The sequence below is a fragment of the Cicer arietinum genome, chromosome 2 (genome assembly GCF_000331145.2).
Source record: "Cicer arietinum cultivar CDC Frontier isolate Library 1 chromosome 2, Cicar.CDCFrontier_v2.0, whole genome shotgun sequence".
Lineage (NCBI taxonomy): Eukaryota > Viridiplantae > Streptophyta > Magnoliopsida > Fabales > Fabaceae > Cicer > Cicer arietinum.
This window is the reverse complement of record NC_021161.2, coordinates 446,604-457,681: the sequence shown is the minus strand read 5'-3', so window position 1 is coordinate 457,681 and position 11,078 is coordinate 446,604. Positions and strand designations below refer to the sequence as shown.

Sequence of the window (11,078 nt, the reverse complement as noted above, 5' to 3'; positions counted from 1 at the left end):
GAGCGTCGTAGCTGATCAAAATAAATTAATCAAACGGTGCAAATATGTTTTAATTCAATCACACAGGAGTAATCAAATCAGACGGTAAACATCAAATCCAATTTCCCACCAAATTATCCCTTATATATTCCATTTTTTCAGTTTCCATCTAAAAACCGTTATTCTCTTTTCTCTCTTCTCAAAACCGTTATTCACTTCAATCTTCTTCTTCTTCAATGAAATTTCGAGAACCTAAATCGATCTTCAACCACATCGCTTCAAGGGAACTCAATTCCTTTCACGGTTCTTTCTCCCTCTCTCTCTAAGAATCACTACTCACTCACTGCACAATTTCGTTTTCTCTACAACTTGTTTTCTCTCTGTGGTTTGTTGTTGTTTTTTGTTACAGTTCAGAAACGACCTAAAATGGATAAACTACTCTCTGTCTACAATGAAATTGAAGCTATACATATATTCAACGATGAATTCGATTTTATACCATTTGCTATCTCCTTCTCTAAGGTACATACTCTCTTTCGTTTTTCTCCCACTTTTTATTTTTTATTATTGATTTTTGATATTTGATCATTGGATATTGATTATTTATTTTTGACTCATTTTTTTTTTTTTTGATATTTCTAAAAGTTTGTATAACATTAATTTATATATATGATCACCATAAAAAGTTTTTATGTCAATTAATCTCACAATTATTAGATGAATAGAGATACTTTAGTTTTATTAAAACTACATTTAAAACTATGTCCATAAATAATTATAATATGTCAACGGTTTAATTTTTTTTACTACATATCAATTAATTTCATATCTAAAATAGTTTTTATTATTGATATGTCTTGGATAAAATGTTTTAATGTGCCGAAATATATGAATTATATCCGAAGAGATGATAGTGTAAAACCATTTTATATTGTGAAGTGCATATCCTTTTTTTCAATTTTTTATTTATATTGGCGATATAGTTAACTACATATCTAATTTCTTTTTTTTGGGTTTTTTTGTGTGTGTAGACTTCAAAACGTTGCTACGACATCGCTGTAGCTGATGAGCATGGCTACGTGACCTTGTTTGACACTCGACGCAACAAAACAAGTTTGTTTTTATTTCTAGTTCAATTTCGCATAATTTCATGGTTTGATATTTACCTATATGTGAACGTTTTCAACCTTAGAGAAGATATGCGAATGGATTGCGCATCAAGTGAGCTCAACTGTGTTTTTTACTGAAGTTTATGATCTCTGTTGGATTAAGGTAGTCTAGTCCTCAATTTGGCAATGATGTAATCACGTTTTTCAGTCACTTCTTTGATTGATTTTTTATTAACTTGTTGAATTGTTAATTTCCTCGATGTCTTTAATTGTTTTACAATTATTTGCAGGAAGATACCCAAATTCTCACTGCTTCTGGTGATAAAACTGTGAGTTATTGATTTAATATTGCATACTATGCATATTAGGATTAATTGGAATGATCATTGTGTTGTTGCTTGCTTTATTTGGTTCCTGATTCTCATATGCTACTTTGCTTGATTTGAATGATTGAATCAGAAACACTTTAGTTTTGTGCACTCTGCATTGGTTGATTGTTAGCGTAGGATTTGAAATTGCACTGTGCCCAACATCAGAATCGGATATTCCTTTTTAAATTGCAGAGCTTGTGGATCAGATTTAACTGAAATTCAAGTCAATAGATACCAATTTCACTTCATAGAATAAGAATGGGATAGATTTTCATCATCTTTATAACTAGATATGTAGTATCATAGGAGTAGTTTTCTTTAGGCTGATTTTATCTTTAATGTTCTTGTTGTGCTTATATACAGGTGAAAGTATGGGATCTTCAACAAAAGGATTGTCTTGGAGCTTTAAGGGGGCACACAGACTTTGTTCAATCTATTTGTTCTCATCCAACTAATCATGGTGACATTGCTTTGTATATGCATCTCTAATCTAAGTTACTGCTGAATATTGGATTTTCTATAACTGCAAAATGATATATCAGCAATCACCATTCCTCTTATCTCCAAATTTACAGATATTATTGTCTCTGGTTCAAGAGATAAATCGTTTCGTCTTTGGGACTTAAGATGCAAGTCAAATGCTGAGAGTGGAGATGGAGAGATTAGCATAAGGTAAGTTGTGAGTTTTTATTTGTCAATTATCGTATGTTAATCTGTTAACTATCAGTGATAAATGAAGTTATTGTTTTTATTCAAAGTTCATATATCATCCATTTGCTCATCTAGTTCAACTGCTGTCGTCAAACGCGCCCATCTTTATTATGATGAAGAAGACAGACAAGTAAGGAGGGGCAGGGTTAGTTGTTGTCGGTCAGCCATTCCTTTGCATTTTGCAAACTAAACCTTTCTATCAACAATTATAACCTGTTAGGTTGATTCCATGGGCATTAGATCTGTTCTTTGGCTCAAGGATCAAGTTTCCATAGCCACTGCTGGGTCAAAAGATAGGTTAGATGGATGTATTACCCATGAAAAAAATTGTATTTTCCCAAGCTTTTAGCTTGGTTGATTGATTTTACCATGCAATTGGTTTATCATTTTCAGTGTGCCAAAGTTTTGGGATACCAGATATTTGAAACAAGATGTCACATATACAGGTCTTCTTCCTCGGTCAACAGAAAAGGTTGGTGGAAACTGTGCTGTGAAGTGGTAGTTTTTTTTTTATCCTTACAGTCAGGCTCAAGAGGTTACAAATTGAAGATCGTCAATAAATTTAACCATGATTTATGTAGGTTTACTTATATGCAGATCTATGAAACTGTATCTCACTTGAAGTTAAAATATAAGCGCGATATAAAATGCCAGCTGTATTATGCTTTTTATGTCAGGGATTTTGATTAATATTTGTTGGGAAATCAATTCGATTTTTTTAATAAATGCAAATGGATAAACAGTTATTTATTAGATATTAGAAAGCTGAAAATGATATTCGAAAGCTGAAAAATCAATTCAATTTTGATTTATATTTAAGAGGGGTACACTCTAAGAAGTTTTCCCCTATATATTAGATATAAGAAAGCTGAAAATGGTAGAATCTTTAGTCTCTAGATTGTATTCTTCTATGTCAATGCAGCAAAGATTACATGGTTTAACTAGCTTGTCCCAAGATGACCATGGAGTTTTCCTTTTAGCTTCCTGCAAGGATAACCGGTATCCTCCTAAATTCTATTTTTGTGAATCAAACCATAATGTGAATCAAATCATGGTTTAGAGAACATACGACAAAACGTAAAATAAACTGTTTCTTCCTTCTTGCAGAATTTATCTATATAATATACTTCAAAATAAAAAGGAGCCTTTAAGATATTTTGAAGGAGATAGAATATCATTTTCCGGAAAGGTGAGAATTTGCATGTAACCAAGATTCCCTGCGTTCAGTTTCATTCACGACTCCCGATTATTTCTCAGTCTGATGTATGCAATTCCAGGCTGCAATTAGCCCTGATGCATTGAACATAGGTTGCTGTTCTAGAGAAGGAAAAGTATATATTTGGCAGGTTACCTTTTTTATTTTCAATCAGCTACCACAAGTTTGGCACTTAGGTTGCATTAGGGATTTAATTTAACTGAACTTTCAAAAAACAGCTTAACAAGCCTGAAGAAGAACCTACTATTTTGAGTCCGAAAGAGGAAGAATCTGCTTACGGGTTTTACTGGTAAATTTGAAAACAAACTTGGTTTTAGTCCTCTTTCATATATGAATTACTTATTTGTTCGGCAGGTCCTGCACCGAGTTTGGAAAATTTGCAACTTCTGGTGATTACAGAGTAAGCAAAACTGTGTGGGTGTAAAAATTTCTTTGAAGACTGTAGTTGAATTAAAAACTAGATATTCTTGCATATTATCTGCAATGTCCTTCAGTTCAGGACTTCCTATTGACCCATTTTATTAATGCTACATCAAATTGTTTCTTTCAGAAATGTAAATCTTCCTAATTTGACATTTTTAGGTCCGGATATGGAATAAAGAAGTTACAATTCCAGAATAAAGTCTCTCCGTTCGCCATCCAAATAAGAGTAATGGCAATGCTTAGTAAAGAGTGAGCGAGTGACTATGGTTTACTATCCAAAGAAACACCACACTACCTAACAAAATCAGCCACTACAATCACATCACCAAAAATGACTACATCTGAATGCCATAAGAATAAGCTTTCACCGGAATTTCTTAAACTGTGTTCTTGGGTAGGGTTCTTTTTCTTGATAATTTAAATGATTAGTTTATTTGTAATTATAAACTTGCGATAAGATATTTACCGTCATTTCTGTAGGTTATTACTGTCATAAAAGGGTTGGTTATGCAACCACTCATCTGTTGAGTACTTGAGTTTTGTACTCCCAAATTCTTGTCAAAATTGGAGAGGTTAAAAGCCAAAAAACATGTAAATCTTGACAAATATTTGCTTCCTGCCTATTTGATAGAGAGACAAAGGGGGCGTGTTCTATATCTACTTGATGAATGATTTGCATATGAATTCTGATTGTCATGTTTTTTGCTATGCAATTTGGCTAAAATGTTTAGTACTTGATGAAGGAAATCAACAAACAAGAAACATATAGACATTCTTTGATTGGATCTCAAACTAAAACCATCGATTGTCAAGCTTAAGCATGTATATTTCTACTAGTGGTACTTCCTATTATTAATAGGATTATCACTGTTCACTATCTCCTTTCATTATCTTCCAAATTTTTTTATCAATAGTACGGTATTTAATCATCTATTGATAGTTATTAAAAAAGCACAAGTTGTATGTGAGGAAACAAAGAGACAATGCAAAATTCATCTCTTTGCTTGGAATAAAATTTGTTCTCCAAAGATGTAGGGAGGTTTGTCTTAGGAAAACAGCCTTTCTCCAAGGAAGTTGGTTAGAGATTAATTGACATGCTGGCCTCAATTGTAAGATATAAATAAAGATGTGGGCTTGATTTAATTCCTTAATTGTTTTCCTCCCTTCACACTACTAAAAAAAACTAGTTTTCTGGAAGCCCATATTCGGACCGCACAAGTTATTTGAAAGTACCAATCCAAACTCTATAAATTTGGTGATTTTTTAGAATAAATACATCCGCATTAATGTTAAAGGGTGAGGAAAGTAGTGTCCTTAAGGTTACTCGACTTATATCCAATTTTTGGAGGATGGTTCAACATAATACTGATTTGTTGATTGATAATGAAGACACTCAATAGTATGAACTATCATTGATTATGAAAATGGATTCTTTATCTTTTGTGATGAGTGACTTTGATGTATTTTAAAGTTAAACTGATAATTAAAATTAATTGATAAAAATAATTGATTGAGAAAGATAAATACAAAGTTATCAAAGGTAGAGAATCCCAACCCCAACTATTTATTTGTAGACACTAGTGGGAGATGGGATTTCCCTCATTTTTGCCATCTAATTCCTATTCAAGTACTCCATCAGAAATAAATTACTGAAAGGAAACAATTGAAATTCATCTTTAAGTGTTCTGATTAGTGTATATTTATATGAAAGGTTACGAAACTAAAATGGTATACACTTTAATATTACAAACAGAAAAGACATAAAACAGAACAATTTTGTTCCATTTCATCGTCATCTATATACCAAAGCATTTATAGGTTAATGTAATATTTATGTAATAATGTAATATTATTGGCTAATATACAGTTCTTGTTTAACAATGGTGTAACATCCAATTTGGCTGGTTGGTTCCACTATGAATTGTTCATGAAATGTACCCATTCTCTTGCTAGAAATATCAATTCCAAGATCCTTAAAGTTTGGTAATCCCTCTACTTGAATGCCATCTCCACAAATGAGGAACTGATTACCAATTATAAATGACCCCGAAACCCTAATTGCGACTCCGTCTTCACCATGAGCTCGGCATTGAAGCTTCTCAACCACATGCACCAACTTTTCCGGAGGCCATTCACCAACTAATGTTGTTCGAATACTCGATAGCGTTGTAAAGATATTGTTAGGACCAATATGTTGTTTTCCAGAGAAACTGCAAAATCAATAGAAGAATATTATTAGCATGATCTAGAAGTCTTCAAAAATTCACAGAAAGGTCTTCGTCTATTCTTGATATTCTAAACAAATTAACCATAACAGAAACGCTAACAATACACTCTTTTTAACACACTACTTCAACTAATCATAAAGAGTGTATTAAAAGGGATTTAATTTGTATGTATTGTCAGTGTAAAACATTTTCATACATGCATCCAACTACATTGATCATGTAGATATCTAGAGATATATTATAATGTAACACAACAAAATAACATCATGATTTGATTTGATTGGATGCATGTGTAAAAATGTTCTACGCTGCCGATACATAGCAAATAATCTCATTAAAGAGTGTTTTATGCGTTGCCAGCATTCCTCTTAAGCATAATTTACTCGGTTTGAGTAGCGCGCCCTAGAAATCAATTTTTACTCTATTAGTTCCATTTTTTATACAGATGAATTATAAACTCCAATTATTGCTCTTATAGTAACAAGTTTCTTGTAAGAGAAACACGTCCATTGTATTTTTCTATCATGTTAAAAAGAGTGTAAGTTGTTGTAAATGAAAAAACAAAACAAATTGATTCGAAATAAAAACATACAAGAAAAAAAAAGTACACCTGAAAATTGAGTTTTCGTTATATAAGTTCCTTGTATGTTGCCACTTATCGTCAGGTCCATCGAATAGTAAGTAATAATGTATCGTCAACATCTGGAGAGATAATGCAAAGTAAAAACAGTTTCAGATAAAACTTCCCTACGAAAATAAGCATGCTGGCTCAAATAATATAGAGGCAATAACTAGAAGCTACTTACATCTGCCAAGTCCTTCATTTTTTGCGTAGGATCAAAAACACTGCGAACAAATCCTCCTAAATCTACCTTGGCAGTTTCATACTTTGTGATGAAGGGGTGCAAAAGAAGCTGCAGTAGGGTAACACCAACTTATCAGGTTTAAACCATCATGTTTTTATCTAATGAAGTGTCTAAATCAATGCTGTTAATTGCAGATCGCAAAGAATAGTAATTTAATCAAATTCCGCTACTTTACAGTGCTATAGCATGTCAGTAAACAATAACAATTTGTTCAAATTCCGCTACACAATAACACTATAGCACACCATTAAAGCCGTTATTTGACAACACTGATATTAATGCAAAATCGACATGGTAAATTGTGTAATGTTGGAACGAACATATTCTAAAGAAAACATTATACTTTCTACCAGGCAAAAATGCAAATGAAAACAGAAAGTGAATTACAAGGAAATAAATGCATGCACACTACATAATTTGCACTTTAGGTGGTGTGGTGGAATGCAATGCAACACGAAGCAAGAATAGTGCAAAACTGTAGTTGCTATACACCGTGATGATATGATATCAATGTTTATTTCATTTCTCTCACCTGTTCTGCCGTTGGTCTATCATCGGGATCCTTTTGTAAGCAAGCATCAACAAAGGAGCAGAATTCAGGTGAAAACTTTTCTTTTGATGGCGACGGTGATGGATCTTCGAGGATCTGCCATAAAAAGCAAGTATAATTATTTCCATTCAGTCAAACAAAATGAAACAAAAAACACAAAGAAGCATCGGCATGCACCTGCAACATCAAATTGACAGGACCTTCATTAGCTGTATATGGGAATTCTCCTGTTCCACACTCGAGAAGCGCGAGACCAAGGCTCCAAATATCAGCCGGATAAGAATAGCTTTGATTTCGAATTCTCTCAGGCGACATATAGGTAACGGTTCCAACGAAAGTAGCACACTGCAAAGTTGTACCCTATAGCTTAGTATTGTACTCATCACCAAAGAATAAAGATTACATTTGCAATTTTTTTTACAGAATTAATGCACAACAACAAACTAAGACTGATAGAGTAAACTCACCATTGCAACTGAACTCTCTAAGCCAGCACTAATACCAAAATCCGTAATTTTGGGCTCCCCCTTGAGATTTACAAGCAGATTGGCAGGCTTTATGTCTCTGTGAACTAAATATCGGACTCCATGTAGATAGCTTAGACCCTTAAAAGAAAACAAGAACCAGCCACGTTAGCATATCTCAGTGTTTCCAGTAGTGTTGCCAATTGCGGATTGCAGAAAATAGCGGTCTGTTCAAATTCTACTACACTATAGCGCTATATGACAACACTTTGTGTACTAAATTGTGTATCGTTGAACAATAGCGATTTGTTCAAATTCTGTTATGCTTTAGCGCTATAGTACCGCCACAACTGCTATTTGACAACAGTGGTTTTCAGTAATGAAAAGTTCAAAAGGAAAATAGAAGAATATGTTCCTACATGTAAGAGCTTTTGAAACATGGATGATAAAATATGTTCGGGTATCTTTCTGTGCGTTCGCAAAATATCTGCAAGTGATCCTCCATCCACGTACTCCAAAGCTATGCTTATTTGTCCAGAATCCGGAGTGTAAAATGCGCCATGAAATTCCACAAGACCTTCATAACAAGGTGCTTCACATAATGTCCTTATCTCCGTAAGTAGTTGCTGTCTTTTCTCCTAATTGACACAAAAAGTATCACTAAGTCAAAAGAAACTATAATAATTTCGACATTGTTCTTTTATCCCCTAGAGTAACACAAATGAAGCATCTAGCAACTCCATAACTTTCAAAAACACAACATCAAGACTCAAGAGTGTATCACAAAGCATAAAAAAAATACCACATATAAGAAGAGAGCTAAGAGAGAGGGAATTTGGATTGAAGAGATAAGAGACATTTCTCATAAATTCAAATTGAAAAGTGGAACACCATCTTAATTATAGTTCGAAACTAAGGCACAGAAAAGGTAGTTATAAAAAACTATCAGGTTTTAAATAAAGGTTTGCGACTCTAGATGGGGCTACAACATAACAGTTTTTTTATGTAGCCAAAACCGCAACATGATGGAGGTTGAGGCCTTTTTGGCTGCGTTTGATCGTGATTCTCCACAGTATCAACAATCAAGGATCGCGATAGAACGGCTACCACTAATACGACCATTATTTAAAACCATGATAACTACCTTATGGCTATACTAACTTGCTAACTACGTTGAGCCCTATACAATTGATATCTATGCCACAAGAGATTCAAATAGAAATTGTAAATTGTGAATTAAATAAAAAATGGCACAAGAATTAAAATTAGGTAATACCTTCTCAAAGATATTGATCTTCTTTAATGCAATAATCCTATGTGTTGGCATATGCATAGCTCTTTGCACAACACTACTAGCACCACTACCAATTGCTCCAAAAATTCTCATCTCATGAGAAGCAACCCTAAATGTTTTCTCACTATGATCACTTTCATCAACATCCCTAGAAGTTGAACATTTCTGTAATCCAAGTTCATTGATATTATACACTCCATATGATCTACTTAACAAGTTCACAGTTCCACCATCTGAAAACTTCACAATTCAATCAACCCAAAAAAAAATCATATTAGAAACAACAAATTATACAAAATTACTAAATTTGAATATTGTTTTGGAATTAAAAGAAAAGCGTTTCTTACTGTGTAAGAATCATAAGGGTCTAAAGTTGAATTTGACGAGAAACCCTTTTCAGCATCAAATAAAGGTGCAAGTTTTTTTCTCAATTCCTCTAACCCAGACATTGTTACATCAAAAAAGCTTGACGGGGTTTCAGAAAAATTAACAAATTAATGAAATTCTTTCAAATCTAAGGTGAAAATCAATAGAAAAAGTAAAAGGGGCAAGTTAATTAAGGTGTTTTTTTCTTGTTTCTTTTTCGGTGTGTCGTTGTTACTCGTTCGTGAATTTCTAGGTTTTGTTTAGATATGTCAACGTTAATTAAGGTTTTGTTGAGGTGTCCCGGGTTATGTCAACGTTAATTAAGGTTTTGTTGAGGTGTCTCGGGTTTGAAACCGATTTTGATAAAATTCGATATTATGGAGAAAAACTTACTTTATACCACCATATTTTTATTTATATTCCCGTAAATTTTAAAAAATATCAAATATATCTTTAATTATTTTTTACTATTTTATCAACTTAAATTAAGGTTTATTGAAAACTTTTTTTAAAGTTTGACGTTATAGAATCTAAAAAATTATACTACTTTAATATTGGAAAATTTGTGAACTTTTTTACTACACACCAAATTTTTTTAATTTTTTAATTTTTTTTTATAAAAAAATAACTTCTTTTCTCAAAAACTTGAAAAAGAATTTAAAGTCTAACTTCTTTCTTGAAAAAAGTTTTTCGAAATGTAACTTTTTTACCAAAAAACTTAGAAACAGTTTTTCGGAATATATATATCAAAAAATTTTAAAAAAGTTTTTCTATAAAATTGGATAACAAATTATTCACTTTTTACCGAAAATATCAAACGATAAAATGGTAAAAAATTACAAATTTTAATATTCATATGAAGGCAAAAGGTAATTTTCTTGCATCTGTGGAGATAAAGGTTAAATGTGGAGTATCAGGTAAAATTTTAATTAATCGATTATCTTTGAGTTGAGTTGAATTTTAAATCTATAATTTTTTCATTTAACCCGAATCGATCTGATCAAGAACGAATTGGGTTGAGTTGGATTAACGGATTATACATAAATAGTAATATATTTTTTATTTTACGGGAGAAACGTAAATAACACCAATAACAATTTAATTGAATACAAATATATTTAATATTTGAACGTCTCAAAAAGTATAAAATTTCAATTACATTATTCAATTCTTTAAAAAAGTCAACAACCTCTCACAAAAAAAAAAATCCAACAATCTTCAAATACATAAATAAATTCAACAAGCTTCAAATACATAGGTAAAGTCAAAAATAAATTCAACATTCTTCAAATACATTAATTTCATCATTACACACAATCCACCAACCATTTTAGTTTACTAATCAATGACAGATCTTGAAATTAAACATTTGGATGACCAAATTTTTAAAATCTTAATAGATAAATAAAAAGTATAACATTGTATTGTATATAAGAATGTTAACCTGTAAATTTACAAAACTATATTGAATAAGTGTAGTAAATTAAATTTTGGTCAGACA

General features: G+C 32.1%; 2 protein-coding genes across 5 annotated transcripts; one reads left to right on the top strand and one right to left on the bottom strand.

Moving 5' to 3' along the window:
- Window positions 1-6: 6 nt before the first annotated feature.
- Window positions 7-4,960, top strand: LOC101511822 (uncharacterized). 4 transcript variants are annotated; one of them, XM_027331646.2, is made up of 17 exons: window positions 7-282; window positions 389-501; window positions 1,011-1,092; window positions 1,172-1,251; window positions 1,379-1,417; window positions 1,823-1,919; window positions 2,035-2,131; window positions 2,246-2,300; window positions 2,391-2,467; window positions 2,564-2,642; window positions 3,093-3,169; window positions 3,278-3,359; window positions 3,448-3,516; window positions 3,605-3,675; window positions 3,741-3,786; window positions 3,969-4,203; window positions 4,290-4,960. In XM_027331646.2, the coding sequence occupies exons 1-16, from the start codon at window positions 216-218 to the stop codon at window positions 4,005-4,007; spliced, it is 1,170 nt and encodes a 389-aa protein (XP_027187447.1). In that variant the 5' UTR covers window positions 7-215; the 3' UTR covers window positions 4,008-4,203; window positions 4,290-4,960. The 4 variants fall into 4 exon arrangements, with proteins under 4 accessions (XP_027187447.1, XP_027187446.1, XP_073221606.1 ...); XM_027331645.2 differs by lacking the exon at window positions 3,741-3,786; XM_073365505.1 differs by lacking the exon at window positions 3,741-3,786 and having other exon boundaries at window positions 3,969-4,960.
- Window positions 4,961-5,478: 518 nt separating this feature from the next.
- CAMKK1 (mitogen-activated protein kinase kinase) lies at window positions 5,479-9,862 on the bottom strand. Its single transcript, XM_004489180.4, has 9 exons — window positions 9,559-9,862; window positions 9,194-9,451; window positions 8,337-8,555; window positions 7,921-8,058; window positions 7,631-7,798; window positions 7,436-7,549; window positions 6,844-6,951; window positions 6,648-6,739; window positions 5,479-6,019 (listed from the first exon to the last, which is right to left on the bottom strand). The coding sequence occupies exons 1-9, from the start codon at window positions 9,658-9,660 to the stop codon at window positions 5,659-5,661; spliced, it is 1,560 nt and encodes a 519-aa protein (XP_004489237.1). The 5' UTR covers window positions 9,661-9,862; the 3' UTR covers window positions 5,479-5,658.
- Window positions 9,863-11,078: the final 1,216 nt, after the last annotated feature.

Excerpts from the sequence above, each read along its gene's own strand:
- CAMKK1 (XM_004489180.4), bottom strand. The coding sequence starts at position 9,660 with ATGTCTGGGTTAGAGGAATTGAGAAAAAAACTTGCACCTTTATTTGAT. Across the intron at positions 7,799-7,920 it reads TAGAGAGTTCAGTTGCAATG|TGTGCTACTTTCGTTGGAAC; the intron begins GTGAGTTTACTC and ends ACAACTTTGCAG. Across the intron at positions 6,740-6,843 it reads AAATGAAGGACTTGGCAGAT|ATGTTGACGATACATTATTA; the intron begins GTAAGTAGCTTC and ends TTATCTCTCCAG.
- LOC101511822 (XM_027331645.2), top strand. The coding sequence starts at position 216 with ATGAAATTTCGAGAACCTAAATCGATCTTCAACCACATCGCTTCAAGG. Across the intron at positions 283-388 it reads GGAACTCAATTCCTTTCACG|TTCAGAAACGACCTAAAATG; the intron begins GTTCTTTCTCCC and ends TTTTTGTTACAG. Across the intron at positions 502-1,010 it reads TTGCTATCTCCTTCTCTAAG|ACTTCAAAACGTTGCTACGA; the intron begins GTACATACTCTC and ends TTGTGTGTGTAG.